The following is a 25,135-nucleotide window of genomic DNA, read 5'->3' on the forward strand; positions in this document are numbered from 1 at the left end:
AGCCCTCAAACTTGTGAACAAACGTATCTGGTGAACAATGAAAATGTACTATCACGCACAAAAAAAGCATGAAACACGCAAACCGCAACAAAAGCACGTAGCTTTCTTATCGGCCAGTAGTTTCAGACCGTCCTTGTGAATGTGAAGTTTATGTTTGAGTTATCGCACGTGGGGCTGGAGAAAGAAGGTTCGCATCGCGCTTCTGTATTCCAATATCGCCGCGTGTTTCAGAACCTTTTCTTCCCGATTGTACGTACGAGATGTGCATCACGACATTAGCCAGTTCAGGTTGTGTTAACTGCTTAATTGCAAAGGGGCATGGGAAATTCATCATGAAGTTCGTAATTAATGCTTATTTATCTTTTCGTCGACACTGAGCCACACGCTTGCACAGATGCCTCCGCTTGTTTCAGATAGTCTGGGTGGCAGTATATGAAGCGGAGTTGGCGTCTTTCTGGCAGGGGAACTTCGCCTCCTCGTCTTCCTCCCTCCCTACTTTGTTAATTTCTGTGCTCTAGACCATGCTTACGACATTTGTCAAAACATTCTACCGGCAGAGGACGCTGCCTCGCCGTGGTACAGTGTAGTGTGTGCGCATCATGCCAGCGAGCAATATCGCGATGGAGCCCCCGTTGGAAAACTTGTTTTTTTGGCCTGTAAATATTTTAAGGTGTGCGGTAAGGTGAACCTACCAAAAAACTCACTTTTTAATTTCATTACCAGGAAATAACCCCGCCGTGGTGGTGCAGTGGTAAGACGCCCGACTACTGTGCCGGAGTACCCGGGTTCGATCCCGACCGCGGCGGCTGCGTTTCGATGGAGGCGAAACGAAGTCCGTGGGCTGTGCGATGTCAACGCACGTTAAAGATCCCCAGGTGGTCCAATTTACTCCGTAGCCGTCCACTACGGCTCCCCTTTCTCTCTTTCCACTTTCACTCCCACCTTTATGCCTTCCCTTACGGCGCGGTTCAGGTGTCCACAGAGTAAGTGTGACAGATACTGCGCCTTTCACTTCCTGTGAACCAATTATTATTACCAGGAAATAATGAACATTGTCAGGAGCAAAGCCATGCATTGTCGAGGACGGAGGAGCGCTCCAAGCCCTTTGTGATAGTAGTCAGTGTCGCGCTCCAAGCCCTTTAATGTGGCGTGATAGTAGTCAGTGTCGACGGGTGTCAGAAAGCAGGTGAATCGTGGGCACTGTTCAGCTGATTAACTAAATTCGATTAATTCATTTTTAACTATAACAATCAGTCGCCGGTTGCAGTTAGAGGTTTGTAGTCGGCCATGTAAGGTTTTAGGATTTCGAAAACGCGTCTGCCTTCAAGAGTGTCGCTGAACGAATACTGACCATCATTCCTGCCATTCGAAAACCACGTAGTTCTGGAACGTGCACATCAACGCCCTCCAATACACGTCACGCCGTACTGCACGTACTGTCATGCGACATTTTGCCCCGCAAGAGCTGCACTGCTCGCTGCTGCTCATGGGACGACAGGCGCATGACCGTAACGCCACCGTTTCGCCGTGTCGCAAGGGCACCTGTGTAGCTCAAAAGCATGAAAGCTTTTAGATCCCGTTGTCGTCTCGCCGCCGGTGGCCTTAGCGCCCGAACGGCGGAGACCACGAATGCGTACGTAAACGAAGTTTTGTGGATCACCTCCTGTTGCATGCATGCTGCGTTGCTGATGGAACAGCGCATGCGTCAAGTGTCCCAGTCCTCGACGTAGCGCGCTGGCGAAGCCAGCGAGCAGCGCGAAGGAGTCTACCTGCAGCCCGAACATTCCTGGCTGCTCATGACGAGCCATAGAGTGCGCGCGCTGGCCGAAACTACAGGTCTCGCGACATCTATCAGTATGACATGTCACTGCTCACCAAAACGCAGCGAAAGATGCCGAGTGCGCTGTCCAATGTGCTACACCAGTAATAAGTTCAATTTATTCTTTCATCTGCTCTCGATTACGGGAGAGGCCATGTTTTCTTTGTTACTTTTTTTTTTTTAATGAATGGCAGGGTTCGCTGAAAGAACATTATGTGAAATGTAGTACACTTCAACACTGATGTATATTTGTCGATCGGTCGACCGGAACTCGGCCTCTGTTTGCATATAGGGGTTCATGGTTTTCATCTGTGTGTTAATGTTTCGTGTTCCGAATTAAGGAGGAGAAACAAAGGAGAAACGCTGTTGGTAACGTTCGATAAAGAAAGAAAAGGAAACGGCTGGAGTAAGAAAGTGAGGGAGAAGAAATTGAGAAACTTTGAATAGGAATTAAGGGAGATGTTCATACATGAATTCGAAAACAACGATCCTACTGATAGAAGCCAAATCATCAAATCTGAGCGGTCTCTGAACACAGGGGCAATGAATTATTTTTCTTTCTCACGCTGGTCCTTACAGCCTGCTGAGTTCTCAACGGGACCTTTCTTTTTTTTTTTTTCGCATGATGAAAATCTGCATCTCCTTTTATTTCGTTCTTTTGTTTTACTTTGATGTGATGCTCAACGCTCATTTAATTGATCCTTCCGGAGTCCAAGCTTTGACACCCAACTTAGCCACCACCACCGTGCTTGCTTTTTCCTGTTCGATGACACTTTTCCGCTCTTCTTCCTGTTGTAAAATGCAGATTCACGGCTCTGCGCTATGAAAAAAAAAAAAATTAGTAAGAATGTCTTGCAGCCGGAAGTAAAACCATGCGTGAAACTATCAGCAACGGCGCAAGTGTGATTTGCCGCCCGGTCATCAAAATGCCGTGGCGTCTTCGTGGTCATCTGTGCGATGTACGAGCATTTTCGTCCATTCGATGCGCGCGCATTTGATGCGGCCCCTCAGGAGTACGTTGTTCTAGTGCATCTAACGTTGTCAGATGCAAAGTCGTTAAAGTCATCTTTGTGAGTGGGGCGCCGCTTGCAGTGCGCTGACCCCCCCCCCCCCCCCCCCCGCCCCTTTTCCTCCTTTCTATCACTCTGACATGCGACTAGCTTCGCGGTTCGAGCGGTTCGTTTACAGCTGTCACTGCTTTCCTTCTACTCGCCGTGGTTGGAGACACTCGTACTTTGGTTTCTTTTTAATCTCTGTGGCGCTTGAACGTCTTGCTAACGGACGCTCGTTCCGCACTTTTGACGTCTACTCCCGCGTCGCACGTCACATTTATGGCGGGAACATTGTAGGCGGAATGTAATTGCGAGGCCGCGTCGCTCAAGTCACGTTTCGGTTTAGCTTTATTTCTGCGCTGCCTTTCACTGTCCTTGCTCGATGACAGAGTCGTTCGAGGAGTCTTTCACTCGTGTCCGGCCTGCTGCGATGAGACCCTTCGAACCTCGCATGCACTTTTGTTGTTTTGTTTTCGACTAGTATTTGTAAAAGATGTTTTATTTATTTTCAGTCTTGCACAGTATTGGTAGAATTGATGTTTTCACTGAGGCATTCCTCGAGCTTTTTGGCTTGCACTTTCTGTCCAATTATCATTGGCATTCACCGATACTTGGCGGTGGGAACGGTCCAACGGAGCTGCTGCTTGGTATTATGCACCTCCCATTTTGACGTATTTCTGTCCCAATTCAAGAAAAATGAAAACAGCTTCCTTTGGTCACACCAATCATTTGTGGTCATGAGGCCAGCTGTCCGTTCAATCTGAAAAAAAAAAAAAGAAAAAAAAAGACAACGCAGATGGAGAAAAAAACAACACAGGTGTGCTGTTTTTTTTTTCTTTTTCTCCAGATATTGATTACCAATTAGTCTGCTCTACCATCCTTGCAATCCGCCTTCTCGTTTATTGGCTATGCCAATTTTCAACCCTCCTGTGCTGCCTGGTTTGTGTTGGAAATTGCATAGTTTGCACCGCCACTTCCTTTTTTTTTTTTTTTTTTTTTTTTTTGCGCAATCGTTATTCCTTTTGGCACTTTATTCCACTTGCCACTACGTTTAGCGCGAGGCTTTTCGCGAAATGCTCGGCCGCCGTGGCAGAAGAGGTTAGTGCTCTCGACAGCCGAGTCGGGATACATTCGATGGAGTTTCGATGGAAGTGAAAAGCAAGGCGCTCGTGTGCTGTGCGATGTCAGTGCACCTCAAAGAACCCCAGGTGGTCGAAACTATGTAGGGCCCTCCACTACGGCGTCCCCCCTTAGCCTGAGTCATTTGGGGGCGTTAAAACTTACGAAACATGTAGCGAAAACTTCGAAAAAGCGCTCGGCAAGTCCTTCAAGCACGTCTACACAGTATGTTTGCGTGGCAACGTGTTATGTGCGCCAACGGTTAACATTGAACCAATTTGCATTTGAGGCGCCCTTCACGTGCAGTGACTCCACTAAATCGAAGTGCTAGTGATTTAGAGGTTGCCACAGCGATAGCTTACCGTGGTTCTAGTGACCGCCTCGTTTACGGAGGTCGCCTGATATGCGCGGCTTCTGTGGGCTGAAATAGTTGACCAGCTCATTTTGGCAGGTGTTTCATGTACATGCATGCGTGAGGGTGTTGCTGATGGGGCCTGCCGCCGATGCATCATGACCGAATGTCTTCGAAAACAAACATGAATAAGTTTTTGACCCTTCGAATTTAGCGGTTGTCTAGCGAGCAGAGTTGTAGATGCTTACGGTGAATCGGCGGCGATCATCAGTAAAAAATAAAAAATAAAATAAAAATAAAATAAAAATAAAAAACCTCCTGTATGCTATTTTATTTGTAGCTTCGTCGCATGAAGTGCAAGTCAGTATGGGTTAAAGTTGATATCTTGATTTTAAAGCGTATTGGCACTGTTCAATGCTGGCATTATTCTGATGGACCTCAGTTTCTTAATGCCGTTTTTTTTTTTTTTTCATAGTGCTTGATAAGTTATTCGAGAATAGTAACGTGTCCATAGGCGATCTCAACATTGACCAGCTAGGACGAACTGTTATATGCCGCATGTCCCAGCTAACGGTGACCGTGGTTTTAAAAAGAGAGTGTCGTAGTCCCAGCGGAACCAAGTGAAAGCTGTTGATAGTCGCATGACCTAGTCTGCAGTTCTTTTTTTTTTATTATTATTCAAGGGTAATTAGTATAAACTATACTTTACCGAAAAAGACTCTGGGATACAGTAACCTGATACGTTTTTTTTTATTTATTTACAGATGTCATACAAAGTGTATGACAATTTGTTACATGTCTAAGATATGTGTATGACATTGTACGATATGACTCATGTATGAGGTTACTGATCATATTGCATCATGCAGAAAGTTAGCTAAATTTTCATTTATTGGCTTCAGAAACAAAATGTCAGTGCAGAAGCATTAGATTGTCTTGACATGCAGCTGTCTCAAAATGTTTTCAGCAAAGTACAGCTTACGTATTTTTTTTTTTTTATCGTCCTTAAAACATCACAAAAAGCTCCCATGTGACCATAGTGTTGTTTCATCTTCGCAAGGCGCATCTCGGAGGCCGAAATTCGCCTCTTTGGAGAGCTGTGCCTGAATGGGCTTTGCTTGTTCATTGTGCGAGATATGCGCCAGCAGCTGGTCACGTGGTCGCTTTTTTTTTTTTTTAAGTTGCGTGAATGGCACCTTAGTGCAAAACATTTCAGGCAGCTACTCTTCAAGACGATCTCCAACTACTAGGTTGACGCTCTCTTCCTGAAACCAGTAATTAAATGTTTGCTCATTCCTCTGTACAGCGGGGGGGGGGGGGGGGGGGGGGAAGAAAACAGCGAGGACTAGGACACGTTACTTTATTCAGCCCTGGCTCAGTTCGCTTTATTGGGCTAGGACACTCCATCTATTTTAAAGGCATGTATGTACATTTAGCTGGGACACCCAATATGCTTGCAGATTAAGCGCGCTACAATAGGCATCCGTGTGCTGTGCGATGTCAGTGCTCACTGAAGGTCCCCGGTTGGTCTAAATTAATCCGCAGTCCTCCACTATCCCTCACAGACTCAGTCGTTTTACCTCGCGTACCATACCATATAATAACCATACATCGTATTGCGCCGTACCGTTGTACCGCACCGTACCGTACCATATCGTATATACATAGCCTCTATAGTTGCTGCAAACAGCCTTTAACAATCACTCCCACTGGCTGTACCGGTGATTGCTGATGATCCTTAGCTGGTCGTGTGCTAACACAGACTGGCCTGTGCACGCTGCTGTATAGACACTGACATTACTTATCATTTGCCAGTGCTGTTTTACTTGGAAAAGTCGAACGAAAACACTTTGCGGCTGAAGCGTCACGCGTACGTTGATTCCTAAAAAAAAGAAAGTGTACTTGGAATTTGAAATGCTTGCCAGCTCCACCTTTTGATTTTTTCTGATCCTATAGACCGTTTTATCATGGGCGCTGCCATTTTGTATATGTGGCGCCATCTAGCGGCCGAGTTGTGAACAACCGCCATGCTGGTATGTGGGGTCCCGTCCGCGGAACAGGCGACAAGTAGCGGAAATCGGCATTTTGGAGCTTTCGCGTGCAAATTTTTCCTTTCTGAAAGTACCTAGCTGAAAGGAAAAAAAAGTTTTCAGTAGCAGCGAAGCCATTCGGTTAGAAATGACAAAACATTATGCTCCTGATCAGGTCGGCTGAAGGCTACAAGCCTGATTACAATTAGTAACTTTTATATGGCACAGAGAGGCGGCGGCGCACCACTGGCAGTGACGGCAGCCTTCGATCTACTTTTTACTCTTAAATGATTTCTAGAGACGGCTTACCGTAACAATTTGAGGAAAGAAAGAAAGCGAATGTAGCCGTTTCATGTAATGTTTAGGAGCAATGCTAATCGCGCTAGATTTGTTGGGTCAACCGATCATTCATATACTCTTTACTGCTTGAGCGGCTACTGCGGAAGTTCCCACACCTCCACTTGGGTTCTATTCTTAAGTATCCATTATCCATTTCGGATCCATTTACTCTACCCTGGCTACTTTTGTTGGGTGACAATCAGGCAGGGTGTTCAAGCGTCCACTACCAGGCAATCGGATTTCAGCATTGCCTACGTGACTCAACCACCTGTTTGCCGGTATGTGCGGGGAGTGGCGATGACTTGCCAACTGCGGAAGCTGCTATCCTGCAATTTCTCTGACTGGGCGTTAGTTGCGTTTGTCTGACGCTGCCGTCATGCTGACATCAAAATACAAGATAAAATGGACAATTGATACCTATGGAATAGGGACCTTAAATTATGTCCCATAATGACCTCATCGAAAGTTGCTTTTGTAAACAATTGTATAATCCATTTTTCGTCGCAAGGTTTGCTACAGCAAGCAATCGCTGCCATTCCTATGATCATATTCCCATTTATTATCGGCAGCAAAATATTGCGAGATGCGTGTTTTCACAAAAAAAAAAAAAATATTTTAGCGCTGTTTCACTAAATAAATTGACAACCAATTTATTAGTATATCGTTGTCTTCAAGTGGGACAGGTTCCTTCATTCTTGCATTAACCTCAGGTGACTGAATCGAAATAGTTCTTTACCTGGCGGCATCTCGTAAATATTTGCCGCAAGGAATATCATCCGCTTGTTGCCCAAAGTCTGCCTTTGTTGCACTGGTATTCAGTTTTTCCGGTTCCTACTCTACAAACACAGTGTTTGGAACTCGCACGAAAGGCTGCCAAAGCGAAACATTTTCGGTCGGGGCTTGAAATTCAGAAGCTGCTCGTCTTCGCCCAATTGAGTGAGTTGCAAGTGGAACAGTGTAGAGCAACACACGCGCATACCACCGCTGTCAATCTTTTATCTTCTGTTAATTATGTCCTTTTGGTTGTTATTTTTTTTTTGTTAATGCAAACAACTGAGTAAAAACAAAAAAAGATTGCGTTAACCGCGGCAGCTCTTAGCAGCTAAACTGCGGCCGGCGGAAATGAAACGATCAGGGAAATGAAGGAAAGAAAGGGGCGAAAGAAGAAAGAACAGGGAAAGAAAGCGCATCGCTCACATCAGCTAATCGGCTTAGATACTTTGCGGCTATTCAAGACACTCTGTGTGCAAAAGACTGCAACGTGTGCCCTTTCTCCGTATAATGCCCTGCCGCCCCCCGCTGCTATCCCCGCTTCCCCACATACCAGACAGGAGGTTCCGGTTCGAGGCTATTTTCCTCCTCGCCGCGAAAACGGTCTATAGCTAGGAATGAATTTCCCAACGTTATTACCCGTGCCGTGAAATTCATATGCATAACTGTAGCATTGCCATGAAACTGCGCAACCGAATTTACCGCTAATAGGCAATATTGTAACAGTTGTTACACAGAAAGACTATTGTGGCCGCTGAGCGAGGGCACCGAGACAACTGAACCAGCGAACGAGGGCACCAGGAACGGGGCCCACACTTCAACGTCGTCTACTTCGTCCGATTGCGCTCTTTCTTCTTCTACCTCTAATGCACGTGTCAATATCGTGTCCCACGTTCCCTATGGCTTTCAAAATCATTTCTAACTTTTTTTTTCTCACGCAGAAAGGCAAAATTGCGTGATAAGTCTAAATAAAAACCAATTAATTTCAACTGGAAATCATATTATGCAACATATGACGCAGCTTTATGTGAGGGCATCGATCGAGTGAAGGCAAGGAAAAAGAAGCAAGGTGTTCAGCAGACACATCTGACAAAATTTCACGAGAATATTCGCAAGATGTAAAGGATAGAGATGTATTTTGATAGAAAAGTTCGCCTCACGTGACTATGCTGTTCGGGGGAGGGGGAGGGGGGGGGGGGGTGTTAGCCTCTATTTTCTCTTTGTGTTATTTCCACATCTCTCAAGTTGACCGTCATAGTTAAGCCACTTTGAGGATTCTAGAACAGAAGATAAGGTTTGGTTTGGTTTGTGGGGTTTAACGTCCCAAAGCGACTCAGGCTATGAGAGACGCCGTAGTGGAGGACCCAGGTGGTCGAAATTTCCGGAGTCCACTACGGCGCCTCTCGTAGCCAAAGTGGCTTTACTATGACGGTCAACTTGAGAGATGTGAAAATAACACAAAGAGAAAATAGAGGCTAACACCCCCTTCCCCCCCCCCCTTCCCCCGAACAGCATAGTCATGTGAGGCGAACTTTTCTATCAAAATACATCTCTATCCTTTACATCTTGCGAAGATTCTCGTGAAATTTTGTCAGATGTGTCTGCTGAACACCTTGCTTCTTTTTCCTTGCCTTCACTCGATCGATGCCCTCACTCATTCTTCTTTACGCCCACTAACCACGGGAGGTAGTTTTGATTATCGTCGATTTAAAATTGAAGGGTCCTGTCTTCTGCGGCATATGCGAGAAGCATACATGGCAGTAATTGAATTACAGTAATGGAATTACTGTAATTTAATTACTTTTCTCGGTAATTTGTAATGTAATGAATTCCTTTTTCGGGTTGGTAATTTAGTAATGTAATGAATTACGTTTAGCAGTAATTTCGCAGCAAAAGTAATTAATTCCTTTCGAAATTACTTTTACTAAAATGTGCCACTACTCTTTCAAGGGTGCGGCAGAAAGTTAGGTGGGTGGATGAGATTAAGAAGTTCGCAGGAGTCAAGCGGATGCAGCTAGCACAGAACCGGGTTAAGTGGAGAAATATGGGAGAGGCCTTCGCCCTGCAGTGGGTATAATCAGGCTGATGATGATGATGACTCTTTCAATAGACAACGAAATAGAGTGCCGCGAAAGCAGGAACGGCGTGCGGCAAGCGAAGCCAGCGTAACGGATCGGCAGTGCGTCTGAGACCTCAACCATTTTCCAATCAGCAGGATACAAGGAGTCAAGGGAATGCTGAAGGGAGAGATTGTGCAAGAAGGCTGGAGCTGAAAACTATTTTGGAGCGCGGCGCAGCGTCACTCCCTGTTGCGTCGGCTAGGGCACAGTGGTGCCTGGTTACACTCGTCGCCACGGGGCGAGGGAGGATTGGGGTTGGGGGAGATAGGCAAGAGGGTCCATGAAGTGAGGCACCGTGGCTTGAACATTACTGCGCATTGAGTACAAATGTGCTGACATCGATTCTTGGGACTGCGGAAGCAATAAATAACCTAGCTTTGGGCCTTCCAAATGGCGGATACCGCTCCAGGCCAGCAAGACGCTGGGTTCGCCGGTCATTTCAAGACCGTTCGACCATGTTTTTTTTTTTTTCTTTTGCGGTAGTCTTGTTTTTGTAATCGCCCGTACTGTAGGAGAGAGGGAAGGACGGAATTTGGCGGGAAGACGAAAGAATGGGTGTGCTTCGCGTCTGGAGAACAAGTTGCTGTTTTGTTTACTAGCTTTGCTTAGATTTTGCAGACATGGATGAAAACTAGTAAGTAATTTAAAAGTAATTTAATTACTCAGTAGAAGTAATTGTAATGTAGTTTCATTACTTTTTGGTAACAGTAATGAGTAATGTAATTTAATTACTTTTCTGCGATTTCCAGCAAAGTAATTAGTAATGTAATTTAATTCCCTTTCAAAAGTAATTTTGCCATGTATGGCGAGAAGCATATCAAACTAGTTCGCTGTCCACAATCTACCGTTCCAAACTGGCATGTTTCGTCAGCAGCTGAGAACAGCGAAAAATATTCCAGTGTTCAAAAAAGGAGATGCGAGAACCATTCAGATTAGAAGAGTATCGATTCTTTGTTTTTCGGCAACCCAGAAGAAAAAAATATATATATAAGTTGACCTGCTCAGGCGCCATCTGTTTAGTTATGCTGCATAAAAAAAAAAAAAGGTGTTTTCTCTCTGCATAATGTTAGCATAACCCTCGTCTCGGATCATTATTATATACTCACGTACATTTTACATGTTTTATAACTGTGTACGCTTGTGTAATATCTCCGTTTTAATGTTTAGTTCGCGCTCGGAGTTGAATTGGTGTCTTCTCTGAAGTTCCTTTTCTGATTTTTAATGCCTCTTAGTGGAGTCTTTTTTGCTTTCGTATTGCATTAAATCGCATTGATGCATCTCCTGAAGGCTTTTTATTATTTCATTTTAGTGATGTGAGAGGACCTGCCTGTGATTTTTTTTTTCTCTCATTACTTTTCGCTGTATATTACCTGCACACTATTGGTGTGTATAATGAAAATGAGAAAGTTTGAATTTGAACGCGCCAAGAAACCTTTCATGCATTTGTCCTCCCTCCGGAAACGACAAAAAGGCCTTATAATGTCCTCGCAACACACTCGTCAAATAATAGCGGCTCTGTTCTGGTGCCGCTCAGATAGATATCTTCAGTGTGATTTTTTTCCTTGTGCATTTTGCTACCATGTAGTTCAGATGCGCGTCGCTGAGTGCTCCGTTCTGTGCATCCTAGGTGTTGCATTGTCGGAAAAACTGAAGTGACTGAACTGCGAAAAAAAGCTGACTTCGGAAAAAAGCTTCAAGTAGCCTGGCAGGACTGCAATTAGAATAGAGGACTATTACAGGGCGTACATTTCTTTGCCTCCATCGCGGTGGCTTGTACCCCAAAGCTTCGTTTTGACTCGTGCGCCGCAATCGATTTCGAGGTGTGCACGCATGCGCTGACGGTGACTATTTTTCCAGCTCAGAGGCCTACCGCAAGGGGGCAAGACAGGAGTCATTTGCGGCTTATGATTACCGTGCACCTTACGGCCCGCAGGGCCCTGCATCATATTCAGGCACGGTGTCCGCAGTTTTCCTTGAAGAAATTTTAGTTCGGGAAAATGGACTCGGAAAATGTAAACAGGAACGTGCACGTTCCCGTTATTTGCACTGCATTTGCAGTGTGCTTACCAGACTGTGAAACTTGCGCATTATGGCGCAGTAAGCGTGTCTACTCTTCGTGTTCGTGGTACGTTTGTGTGTGCGAGGTAGTAGCGCGTGCGGTAGTACAGGTGCTGCAGAACGTAAATTTGGAAAGAGACTCTGCCGAAAACATTCCTTTTGAATCTGAAGCCAAATGGTCGAGGTTTATTGGCACAGTGTGTAATTCGAGCAGTGACAATTATTCTCCACACATCTATTCGGATATGCATGGAATGGGGGCGATAAGATTAACTCTTTCTTAATATTGCCTGCCATTTACTTCTGACAAGCACCTGTACATAAATGCAGTATGGTTCTTTGGGAACGCAACAATAAGCACCGTTATTCGCTCGCCCCGCCGGGGTGGTGCAGTGGTAAGACGCCCGACTACTGTCCGGAGTTCCCGGGCTCGAACCCGACCTCGGCGGCTGCGTTTCAATGGAGGCGAAACAAAGTGGCGTCCGTGTGCTGTGCGATGTCAGCGCACGTTAAAGATCCCCAGGTGGTCGAAATTACTCCGTAGCCCTCCACTACGGCTCCCCCTTCTCTCTATCCACTTTCGCTCCCACCTTCATCCCTTCCCTTACGGCGCGGTTCAGGTTTCCACAGAGAAAGTGTGACAGATACTGCGCCTTTCCCTTCCTGTGAACCAATTATTATTATTATTATTTATTCGCTCCGCTGTTATCCTGTCAACTTATAGCATGTCATTCTAATCAATTTAAGGGGCAGGTTGTGAGATTGAGCAGTGGTCTTGATTGATTGAGCACCTGTGTTTTCTTTGTCTCTTGGCTGACGTGTGCACCTGTGTTAATGTACAATGTTTACCTATGCACTTTTTTTTTTTTTTGCCTTCAACAAGTGCAATGCTGTTTCGATTTTACTCTCTTCAAGGGCTCCGTAGAACTTGCGTGTTTTCGCAAACATGGTGGCTGCTTTTCTAATTTTTACTTTCTTTTTGCTGTTGTTCGCGGTGTCCGTATCTTTCTGACAGCTGTGTCCATTTATGTATCGTTGTCTATGTACAACGGTGTTTTTTATCGCCTTGCGACGCTTGCTTTTGTTCTTCCCTCATTTAAGTGACTCAAGCTGTTGCGCAACCACACGCATAAGCGCGCGCACACAACACACACACACACACACACACACACACACACACACACACACACACACACACACACACACACACACACACACACACACACACACACACACACACACACACACACACACACACACACACACACACACACACACACACACACACACACACACAGCGCGCGCGATTCTAAAGGGCACTTTGGACCACTAAAGTGCGATGAGGCGAAAGCCATTATAGCACGGTTGATCGTAGTCCTCCACTACGGCACCTCTCTCTCCCTCTCCTTTTTCACTCCCATCTTCCTCCCTTTCTTTACGGCGGGCTACAAGTGTCTGCGGAGATTTGTGACAGATACTGCGCCTTTTCTACCTTGTAGATCAATTTCAAACGCCGCTGATGCCTGCTGTACTAACGCCTCCTAGACATCTAGGTCTGCTTCTGTTGTGTGGTGCGGCGTTCGAGGAAGCGGCAAATGAAAGGCGCCGTAGGGACGCCTGGATCGGACGCCCGGCGGGGTCAGACCAGTGTCGAACACAACCAGCATTCCATTGAACGCATCAAAGTTCACCGGCGTTCTATAATTCGTTTACAGGAAAGAAAAGGCGCAGTATCTGTCACTCGCGGAATCCCGCTATAATCCTCGCGGTAGACAATTGGAATTGCGATGAGCGTTTCACGATCCGTGGCGTGGCGTAGTTCGTTGAAGCGCTTGGCTGGGGATCCACGGGAATGGAGGTTAGATTCCCGGTGGAGTCCCGGTTTATATTATGGTGCACTCTCGAAAGCGTGACACCCTCTGCTGACAGCTCCTACTGAAAATTGGATGAGACGTTAAATGCTTTCGCCTTAAAAAAAAAAAAAACATACAGACCTAGCGCCTTTCCGCCAAGGCGAAGAAGTGTAGCAGCGCCTTTCCGCCAAGGCGAAGAACTGTAGCGCTCCCCGTCCGCATGAATCGGCCTACTCCGAGTTCCGCTGCAAATTCAAGGCCGGTCACAGCTCTAAGCCCACGATTGATGATTGTAAAACATTCGTTTATCTCATACCACTACGCTGTTAATCCCGGAGGAATTCCTTATTGCAACTGTCACGGTAAAAAAAAAAAAATATAACACTTTATTACTATCAACCACATGTCAGTGCAGACAGGTCAAACTATTCGGCATTGGTTCGTAAGGCAAATCTCGCGCAGACACTTTCACAGACCCGCATTGTCCAAAAGATCTCCCTCCCGCAGCCATCGTGCTCGAGAAGAACGTCCGCATTGTGGGTGCACACGACGTGGCGGGGGTTGGGGGGAAACTGTGTTGTGCACGTCGGAGGAGCAGAGGCCCGCGGAGGCTTCGTCGGCGCTTGCGTGTGCGGTCACTCAACTCGGCCTCTTGTCCAGGAGGCAGGGCTGGCTGCCGCTCCCGTTTATGCCCTTCGAGACTGCGTGATTCGCGCCGCACTCATTGTTTTTCTGCGGCGTGTACGCCGGCGAATCGTTCCATTGTCTTGAGGCAAATGCCGCCGCGACAAGGCGGCCTAGACGTGCTCGATGAAGACTTCGCAGTCGCTGGCGGTGCCGGGCCGGCTGCTGGTAGACCTGAGGCTGGCGGCGGGCGCGGGTCCGAGAAGCGCCGAAGAATCCGTCTTTGTTCGTGGCAGCGTCTGGCTCGTCTTGGTCTCACCGTCCTCGCGAGAGCCCTTGCCGAACGTCCGGAAGCTGAGCCTCTGGCTCGACCTGCCTATTGTGTCTCTTCGAGGCGTGGTCGCCGACCTTGGGATGGGTGGCGGCGTTTTTTCCCTCTCCTTTTTCTTCACAGAGGGACTGTACCTGCTCTGGAAGAAGTTGTTCGCCTTGGCGCGCCGCTTCCGCGACGAGGACCGCAGACAACTCTTTGGCAGCGTCTTAGAGCCGTGCGAGTACACTTGCACTTTCTTCCCGTCAAGGTACTGGATGCAGTTGGAGTTGAGGTAGCCTTGTCCCCAGGCAAACGCTGTGGCTGGCGTCATGTAAGCACTGTCTTCGTTGGTTGAATGACTCTTCGTCAGTGACAAGTAGGTGGCATCGCGTGGTGTGGCAGGTTTCGGCTGCAAGTAAGGCCCAGAATTTGCGAAGTGCTCCGATTTTACTCGCCGTGGTGGCTTGCGGGTCATGGTCAGATCTTCCCAGGGCGAGTAATGGAGACAAGCAGACTTTTGAGTTGTAGACGGTGGTGGGGGCGGAGGCGGAGGAGGAGGTGGTGGAGGCGGCGAGCGCGGTGGCGGGGGCGTATGCGGCGTCTCTGGTAAGCTCCTGGGCCTTGACCTGATTGTACTGTTGCAAGCCTGGCGGCGGGCGTCGACCATTGGTTCCGTGTCTTCATAAGCCGCGTTGTGCGCTGGTACTAGCAACTTCACAGAGTTGTCGCTGCTGTGATACGAATTGTCCTTCTCTTGCGAGTCTCTGTTGGCGGCGTCCGCAGGTTTCAACTTGTTCTTCACCTTCCGGAAGCAGTTTCCAAACGTTTTTCGCGGAAAACAGCAGCAGATGAGGGCCACCACAAACGCTGTGGTAGTGGTTGAGACCGTGGTTACAACTGCAATGGTTTTAATGGGAATGGCTTTGTCCGAGGACTTGGTCATCCTCTCTTTGCAGGTCATTGTAAGCTCCCCGTCGTCCGCCTTTGCGACGGACAGGAGGTGGCTGGGAACTTGCTTCGTGTAGCCGGGCACTTGATCCATATTGTCTTCGAGCACAGAATCCATGGCTATCAGGCATATGTCGTACGCCGTCGAAGCGTCGAGATCGGCCACCGTGTACGAGTATGTGCTGTTGTATTTGCCGTCGCCATTACTGTCGGATATTTGTATTTCCGTGAAGTTGTGGCTTCCAAACTTCCTGACTAGGATGATCCACTCGCGGGGTAGAACTTGTTCCTCGGTCACCTTTGCGAGCACTGAGCGCTTGGAAGGCTTGGGCGCGGATGCCACTTTCCAGTGCACAGTGACGGACTTGGTCGACGGTTTCATCGAGAGCAGTATGGTGCGTGCTTTCTTCTGCTGCGGCAGCGGCGACGTGACCTGAAGGTTGACTGTTACCACAGACGTGGTGAGCTGGGTGGCGGGCTGCGCGTGGCGCCTGGTGCGGCCCGTGTGGCACTTCTTGGGGTCCATAAGGTACGGCACTGCAGGCGGCGACTGCTCGATGCCGACGCACACGACGTATGCCGTGTCCGGCTGCAGGCCGCCAATGACGTCTGTGAACACGGCCTCGTCCCCCGTCGTGTGCGTGCCCTCCCGGCCTCGCGGGTGGACGGTCATCAGGTAGGGGCTGTTGCCCTCCTTCCGGTACAGGAGCGTCCAGCGCAGACCTGCGACGAGGTATACGAGAGTGTGACATACCAAGTGACGAGTTGTGTTTGGCAGGCTGAATATCTCTATTTCGTACTAAACAGCGAAAGGACACCGCTGCGGTCCTTACGTCGAAAGCTGCGAAACCGTATCGACGTTTACGTTTTCCACGTGTAATCTTGCAGATAACACACTTGCCAATGGGGATGCGGCTTGGTTTACCCACTCCCACCGTTGCTGCATTTTTTAAAGCAATCTATCGCACTTTTTAACAGTGTTGTGTTCTTTGCACTGGCGTTCGGGCTGTATGGTAACATTTTCACTGCCCGGGAACACGTTTCGCGTTCTGTACGTTTCAATGAAGGCGCACTCTTAGTTGAATTCGAGTGTGTAGCTTCGCTCAGAAGGTTACATAGAAAGACTATCAACTTCCGGAAGAAAATTGCCCTGCCGTATACCCGCCCTCCCCAGTGCAACAATTTCAATGGACAGGCTTGTTTTTGCACGCCGTTGGCTTTTGAAAGGATTGCGTGCTCACGACCTCTTGTACCCGTATACTGTGCTGTTCGCTCAAGGAGCAGTGATTGATCACCATTGTTGCGAACGCTGCAGAGTTACGCGGCCCCATTGTCCATCGTTCAACTATACCTTCGGGCTTGTCGGAAGTCGCGCTGTTCTTTTCTGGCGTGTAATAACGATACTTGATCGAGGCGCGCTGTATTATGGCTTGTAAAGCGCAGTGTCTGACCCTGCTGTTATTCGCCTCTTTGAAACGATGATGTGTAAAACACGTTGCTCACTTCGGCTGCGTGCCGTTGTTACACACGCGGTGTATTGGCTTTAGAAGAGAGCGTTTTACGGCGTGAACTGCGCGGGCTAGCACGCACTGCTCCGAGATGGCTGGCCCGTGCATTCAGCTTTTCAACATCAAGCTGCGCTGGTCTTTCTGCTCTCAAGGTGCAGTTGCCACAGTCGTTGCTTTGTGCTTGCTTGCTTGGGGCACCGGGTAAAAATTTCAGCGTCAACAACGCACGCTTTATGTGCTATTCTTTCACGTTATTGGCTAGGTGAAGTGAACAAACGGCATCATCGGACCCGTACAGAAGAATGCGCTGAGAAGTGCACGTACAGGTAGAAAGCCTGTGGCTACTCCAAAAACTGGAGCCACAATTGTTTAGAACAGTAAGAAATTTAACATTACCAACTCCGATTTTAAAAGCGGAATACGCAGCAAAGGAACATTTCGGCCTGCATGCTGTCGTATATACCAGGTTCAAAAGTATGTGGCTTTGTTATTCATTGACTGCTTTATGTAACTGTGTAATGTATTTTATCATTTCCCACTGTTCAGATGCGTATTCGTAAAGCTCATAAAGCCTACATTGAAGTGGGCAGTTGTATTAAGACGAGCGCATGATGCATGATCGACTTTCCCATGGTCCTTTTCAATTCCGTTAACAATGCTGCCCTTAAACAGAAGTCAGTCAATCAATGACTTCTGTTTTAGGACGTTCATTGTTTACATTGCTCAAACGAAATCGTTTTTAACGACTGACTACGAAGCCGACTAGCCGACTCACTGCGCTTTACATTAATAATAAATAAATAAATTTTATTACAGAGTTTTACCAGCATTACATCATTGGCCTGCCAAAGCCGCAGTGGGCTTGAAGGGCGGTCCGACAGGCAGCGGTAACAAACTATAATAATGTATAATTGGAGCGGTTGTCGATGTTTGCAGTTGGAGACAGATGGGCTCCGCTCTTGTGAAGTAATATTGCGGGTAATACCGAAGCTCGTGTCGGTCAAGGTGCTTGAGAAGTATTAAGCGCTGGTCACACATATACCAGCGAGTAATGCCGCAGCTTCGAACACCATATTCTGGGTTCACCCGCACCCTCCGGACCGTGTGGTATCATGGTGTAGCAAAAAAGTGTGTGTGTGTGTGTGTGTGTGTGTGTGTGTGTGTGTGTGTGTGTGTGTGTGTGTGTGTGTGTGTGTGTGTGTGTGTGTGTGTGTGTGTGTGTGTGTGTGTGTGTGTGTGTGTGTGTGTGTGTGTGTGTGTGTGTGTGTGTGTGTGTGTGTGTGTGTGTGTGTGTGTGTGTGTGTGTGTGTGTGTGTGTGTGTGTGTGTGTGTGTGTGTGTGTGTGTGTGTGTGTGTGTGTGTGTGTGTGTGTGTGTGTGTGTGTGTGTGTGTGTGTGTGTGTGTGTGTGTGTAAGACCACCTGAGCGTGGTGGCCTTAATTTCGGCGCGGTCGCTCCGGAATGCGCGCCGGCCGGTCACGAGGCTGGGTGTGTCGTGACACGCACACGAGCGCAGTGCGCTTTCACTTTCTTCCGATCGACGTGCGAATTGCTGCGCGTTTCTTTACTTCCAGAACTTTCGGCATGAGCTTCTCGCTCTCAAGGCCTTTCACTTAGCACGTAGCAATGGAGCTTTTGTTCTTCTCGAGTTGTACGCCGAAATAAGCGTCAAGAAGGCGCCGGGGATATGGGATCGCATTAGCGGCCCTGCCCTAGTAAGCGAACCTCTCCGTGGCGGTGTTGATTGATCGGCGGGGCCTCTTCTTCGCCCGCCGAGCGCCTCGTCGCGAGGATGACAGCCTCGCGCGAGCAGCCTCCCCAGCAAATCCGGAACCGCCGCTAATGAGAGCACTCGCCCTTGGAGGGGGCCGCTCCACATTGTGTCAGCCCACTTAGCATGCCTCTGCCGGGGCCGCTGGGCGGCACCTAATTGCAACGGCTCGTCTCCGCGCGGCGTGAGAAGACGAGCGGAGACTGCGAAATCCTAGGAACCCTCGCCGCCGCCTTCTACGCGCGGTTGGTGGGGGTGGTGGAAGTGGGGTGCCTCTTCGCGCCCGGATAGAAGCAAGCGTGTAGGTCGCATTTTGCCACCTTTGTTTCAACCGACCGCCTTTCCCGTTAGGACCTGGTCATTTTGCATTGCAGTCGGGTTGTGAGTCTTCGTAAGTGCGCTTTGCGAGAGTTCCGTGTGGTTGTTTCGTAGCGGCGCGCGGGGCCGGCGTGTTTTATCGCGGGTTTTTTGTAAAGAGAGAGTCCTTTCCTTCAAGGCGAAAGCCGTATAGGCTCACCAGCTACGAAATCCATTGACTGCGCGAAGGATTATACCAGAACATCAGATCGGTCAAGGCTAAAAAAATTCGAGAGAGCCTCCTGGACACGTGACGCTAAGCGTGGTTCCGTTAGTTAAGGGTGGTAAAGGGGGATGAAGTGTGAATTTTGGTTGACTTCATTGGATTAAGGGCATATTTTGCAGACTATGGTAGATTACGTTTCATTACGGTGGCTTCTTATGGATTACATTGGATCAGTGCGGATTCTGATGGACTGAGGCTTGATTACAATCAACTAAATTTTGAGTAGAGTAGATATAAGACAGAATAAGTTGGATTTAGAGTGGATTTCATTTGGATAAGTCGGATTCAGAAGGATTCAAGGTCAGATTGAGGTGGACTAATATAATTAGTTCACAGGAAAGGAAAGCCGCAGTATCTGTCACCCGTGTTATTTGGACGCCTCAACTGAGCAGAGGGAGGAAGGTGGGAGTGAAAGTGGAAAGAGTGAAAGGGGTGCCATAGTGGAGGGCTCCGGAGCAATTTCGATCACCTGGGGATTTTTAACGTGCACTGACATCGCACAGCACACGGTGGACTAAAAGTAGTTTCCGCCTTCACGGCACATAAGTTGCCTTGGGTTCCCTCCATACTTTTTGACAGCTGGTTTCACTTCCGTGCCGAGTGCTCATTTGGTAAAGTCAGTTGAGATTATAAGTGATGCAGATATACGTGATTTCCAAGAGGAGTTCTGGTAACAAAAAAAAAAAAAAAATCTGGACTGTAGTGGGAGGCCGACATTCCGCTGCTCACATTTGTCAAGCACCTTTCTTCAGGTTGCGCAGTCATCCCCACGTCACTTTTAAAGCGGCAGCTTTAAGGCTCCCGTTCCGCGGAAAATTCGGCGTTGTCCCTCGGCATCCGGCGTCGTGCCGCGAAAATTCCGATTGGCCAACAGGGTCATGCCACAGCCACGTGACCTCCGAGAATTTAAGACACCTCACAGCGCAGACGTGAAAAGTGAGCTCACGCGTGGAACGAACGTGATTCAGAAATGATCGGTAATGCGAATTAAAAGTCACCACGTGCCTCAAATGACTTAACTTGGGAAATTTCGCTTAAAGACGAATAATTTTAGATATCAGACAGAATTTTAGCACACATCTTTTATAGTGACACACACAGGCTTTCGACAAGGCCATTCAAGACCGGCTTCGGAAAAAGTTGGGTTACATCTACATCAGGTGGTTTTTCAGACAATGCAGTATCTTACGACTGTATGCTAATGAGTGTTATTAGAGGGGGCCACATGTCGCTGTCGCGTCATATGCGCATAAGACGCGGAGCTTATGTCCTCCTTATTGGGTTTTTTTTTTTTTTTTTTTTTGCCTCAGCTAAATATTTGCAGTTTTCTCTGCGCCGGCCTCCGGTTTCGCGAGTTTGACGACGGGTCATTGGACTCCTCGGCACAGAGTGAAAGTAGAGACCACAGTGGAGACGATGGAAACTCGTGCAAAGCGAGGTCTGTCACGCAGCAGTAGCCAGGCGCCATTTGCCAAATTTGTTGCACCCGCCACGACAGCACAGACGGAAAAGCGACCGTCCTTTTCCTTTACGGTCGAGTGAGCGTCGTTCACACTGTATTGCATGCGCTGGTAGTCTTTGCGCGTGTAACTGATGATCCCAGAAAATACAGTGGTACTGTCCTTTTTTTTTTAGCATTCCAGGTTAGCACGTCTGTGTGTTAGCGATCTGCTTTCACTGGAAGTTGTGCGGATTGCAGCATCTGTATTAGCACGAGGCTGGCGCCTTCATCTTCATCGTGTACGTACCACTTGACGGCACAGACGCGTGAAAGCAAACGAAAATGGTCCAGACAGCAACTAGCCTCAAACGTGCGAGACTGGCTGTTGATTGATTACCGAGTTTATACGTGCTCCACGCAAGTAGCGCGTCAGTTAAACATGCACTTACATGACGGCGCAGTTACGCGCAGGTAGACACAGCGAGACTGGACGAGAATCTAGACACCCGCCTGGATGTCTGTCGCATGAAGCAACGATTGCAGGTTGCGTGTGAGGATCTACCAACCTCATTCCCGTCTACTTCGTTCCGTTGTCCCTGCCTTTTACCTTCAGTCCAGCGACTTGGCGAATGTCTTCCCGTTAGCATTTGTTGCCACAACAGCGACTCCGCGATGAGCTCGCTTTGCACATCTTTGTGAGGGTCGTATATGACGCCGTTACAGATAGGCGGTATCCTGGGCACAGCGTTGTTCTTTTAACCTTGAATATGTTTTGGAGTCTTTCTGTTTTCTTTCGAAACTGGTTGCTGCTTGAGCGCTGAGTTGGATATGGACGTATTGTGCTGAGCGCCATTGACCGATTTATTCAAAACATCTTTCTTTCGGTGTGGGTGGGCGGCCTAGTTCGGTAGTCCACTGCTTATCGCTGCCGCGTTGACTCTCCCCACTAGCCAATACTTACGGTCAGGATCATTGCCGAGCTGAATAGCCTCCCACTTCTAGCAATTCTAGAAAGCCACTAGCTCTTTTTCTGCAGGATAAGTTGGCCATGCTAACAATTTAAGACCCATTCCTTGTTAGGAACTCTGAACAGGTAGTTGAATACTCGCAGCAGCATGAGACTGCAAATGTATCGGCCTTTTCCATAGACTTAAAGGACCTTTTTTACTCTTTGCCGCATGATGCCCTGATATCATGTGTTGAACAGGCCATTGATAGGATGGCTCCCACTTCTCTCCCGAGGTGTTTGGAATGGGGTCAACTATGGGATTTCGTGGTATAGATTTGCTATCTCTCCGCAACGCGGGCACTGCGGAGAGTATAGTATAGGGTACCGCTGGTGTAACTTAGCTGGCGTTGGATATGTGTTCGTTTTTTATCTCCTAAGGGTGTTTAACTTTTAAGAGGTTGAAATGGCGTTGGGTACACGTTCCTGGCTGTTCTATGTTGCTTGCACGAGATGGTCAGCAATTAGCATGCATGCACTGCTGAAGCTATTGCGTCGCAGCACCCTTCGTGGGGGTTGAGCGGCAAGCTTGTGACGACCGGGCCGCGCTACGGCGGAGCGATATCGCCTGTTACTTGGCTCTTGTTTAGCCTCAAAGCAGAGTTCCGAGGCAGTTTGGTGGCGTACCTTTGTTGGCGACGCTCCAGGTGACGGTGAGGCTGTTCTCGAGGCTAGTGAGCGCCAGCAGCGCGTGCTCGCTGAATCCCCGCAGGCGGTATCCGAACTGGCGTGTCTGGTTGCCGTGCCAGCAGAGCGCCTCGGACGTGATGGAGCTCAGCGAGCGGCCACGGTAGCCCTCGGGGCTGGCGCACGGCGGCAACCGCACGCGCGGCGCTGCCGGACCGGACTGCAGCTCGCGCAGCCACAGCGCCCCGCAGTCGCACCGCAGAGGGTTGCCTGCGCACGCAAGGGCGGCCACAGATTAGTCGGCATTCACTCGTCCCGCACGCACTGTCCGACATTTGGCCCTCCCTGCCTATTTCTCTCATTCGACTGATGCTAGTTGCATTCACGATTATTCTTGAGGAATATGTTCGCCTTTTGGCCCCGGTTGCTAACAGCTATCGAATCGCACGAAGATGCGCAGGCTTTTCCGATACCATCCTCACGTATTTAGTATATATGCTTGTCGCGTCAGTTGGAGTGCCATAGAATAGCGAATGTGTCCACTTTCGAATGAGTATCAAACACGATGTGCACAGGAGGAGGGACAGCGCGGTCCTTCTCGGTCTGTCCCGCGCATCTTCGAAAATAAATCCCGTTCAACTTGCCCTGCTCTCCAGTCTAGTATGGCAGATATTTTGACGTGATAGCGTTAAGTGCTCCGTGTCGCAGAAAAGCCGGTGTCGGCGTGGTGGTTGTAACGCGAAAATCAGAAGAAAGTAAAGAAACAATAAAAGTTTTGCGGAAATCCGCGGAAGTCGAACACGGCTCCTACGCAGTGGGAGGCGAACACGCAACCACTCCGGTACAAAACTGCATTGCTTCGCGTCGAATAAAGGTGGACCTAACGTATGCATTGCCTTATGACACTCAGGTAATGTTTAGGCGCGTCATTAGAAAGAAACTAATTACGAAAGTAATAGTTAAGCGAGTAGCAAAGACCATTTCCGCTTTGCTTACTTGCGATGCGGCGCTCACTGGAAAATTCATTCGATCGTACAGCGCTGCCGCAACAGATGGCGCGAGCCGCCGCCCAATTCAAAGCCCTATACATCTATCCATTGTCTTCAAAGCATTGGGGTTTAAACACTATCGCGTTGAACTTAAGCGTCCTCCATTTTTTTTTTTCCTTTTTGCCGTATAAAAGTAGAACTGGCAACTATGGATATGCGCGTTAGCAATAATCGTCAAGTTCCCAGGAGTCTGTGCAAGCACATGCTGCATAAGCACCAGTTTTGTCTGCTTTGTGTGGATTCAAACCACTTTGCATTCCTGTTATAACGGTGAAATAATGCATGTCCAGTAGTGCTCCGCGTGCATTTTCGCTAAATAAATCGACGACCGGGAAACCTCGCTGTCTAAAATTTATTTGTACGATTGTTCCACTTTCAGAGCTGTTTGATATTGTGTGGTGCGTGCAGCTTCACTAACGTCAATGATGTGTGGTTTGAGTAACCTTTAACAGCGTGATACTCGTAACGGTGCCTATCCTCGCGTATCGTCAACGTAAATCAGCGTTTCACCGAAACGTTGTTTTTTTTTCTTCTTTTTTTGGCCAAAATATAGCCCCCGCCGCGGTGACAGTGGTTAGGGCGCTCGACTGCTGAATCCAAGAACGAGGGATCGAATCTCGGCCGCTTTTCGATAGGGGCGAAAAGCAAGGCGCCCGTTTAAAGGACCCCAGGGGGTCGAAATTAGGCGGAGCCCTAGACTACGGCACCTCTCATAGCCTGAGTCACTTTGGGACGTTAAACCCCATAATCCAAACCGGAACAAAATATACAAACGGTGTTGTTGATCTAAGATTCCCGAGGAACTGCGCAGCACCTCGAATTCCGCCAGTACCGCCGTGAGTAATTTCGTAGAGACTCCTGATTCCCGAATGTACACAGTAGCACTGACTGCACTCCTGCACTTTTATCCGCCCCTCTTACCATATGGCGACGTTCTGTTTGGCCCCTCTCGTTCGTTCCGTTTCAGCAACCCGCCTCCGAAAGACGCTTCGCGCATGGTGTGCTCGGCAGTTGCATGCCGCTCGTGTAAAATTACGAGGATCGCGCGTTTAATTTCGCAGGGAAACCACTGCATCGTCTCCGGGATCTTTCGTAACGAGAGTATTGTTTTAATAGGGCCGCTGAGGTATGCTACTAGAAAAAAAATTTCGGGGCAGCTGAGTGCAAAAGAGAACAGCGAGGCTTGTACTAAAGAATGCCTGTCGGGAGAAGGCGAGCCAGACGGGCGAAGAAAACCGATGCTTTGCCGTGGCCGTCTCGTCGGCGTTGGTGCGTTGGGGGCGTGCTTGGCTGCCGCGTGTTTGCTTGTTGGTTGCTGCGACGAAAGAAAAGGCGCGCACCGGGCGACGGTCCTTTGTAATGTACCGTGTAGTTTGTCGCGCAAACCGGTTGCGGGGCCGTAGAGAAAGAAGAAAACAAAAGGCCGCCCCTGTTGCCTCCGCTGCCTTTGGAAGCGGCTGGGGGAAAGCAGGTTAAAGTAGTTGCGTAATGCAGCGCTGCTTGCCGGCCGCTTCCACCCTCAGAGGGCGGCCCCTCGTTTTCCTTTCTTTTTTTTTTTTTTTTTTTTTTTTGCTCGAGCTCGGGGTCCTGTACGCCGCCTTCCGTGACTGGCATCTCGCTTCCGAGGACGCGCACCGACACCTTTCGCATTAAACGAGCCGTCCCGGACAGGTGCGGGCCCGCTTTCCGTGCGTCGCGATCGGACACGGCCTGCAGACGTGCGTTTAGTGACACCAAGCAAAGGGTTGACGGC

The 25,135-nt window shown here is 48.6% G+C and overlaps 2 protein-coding genes across 3 annotated transcripts in view; one reads left to right on the plus strand and one right to left on the minus strand.

The window, feature by feature from the left end:
* Positions 1-25,135, plus strand: part of Rab3GAP1 (RAB3 GTPase activating protein subunit 1) — a 257,376-nt gene that overhangs the window by 157,031 nt on the left and 75,210 nt on the right. The gene's annotated exons all lie outside the window — the stretch shown is intronic.
* LOC146206047 (uncharacterized) overlaps positions 13,876-25,135 on the minus strand; it is a 57,897-nt gene continuing 46,637 nt past the window's right edge. The window contains exons 3-4 of the mRNA XM_084590697.1: positions 22,334-22,603; positions 13,876-16,121 (exon numbers count right to left, since the gene is read on the minus strand). Of these exons, the coding sequence (XP_084446823.1) occupies positions 14,311-16,121; positions 22,334-22,603 (2,081 nt within the window). The 3' untranslated portion in view covers positions 13,876-14,310. The remainder of the gene's footprint in view (positions 16,122-22,333; positions 22,604-25,135) is intronic.

The sequence above is a fragment of the Amblyomma maculatum genome, chromosome 1 (assembly GCF_055883805.1).
Source record: "Amblyomma maculatum isolate TAMU_Amacu chromosome 1, ASM5588380v1, whole genome shotgun sequence".
In the NCBI taxonomy this organism is placed as follows: domain Eukaryota; kingdom Metazoa; phylum Arthropoda; class Arachnida; order Ixodida; family Ixodidae; genus Amblyomma; species Amblyomma maculatum.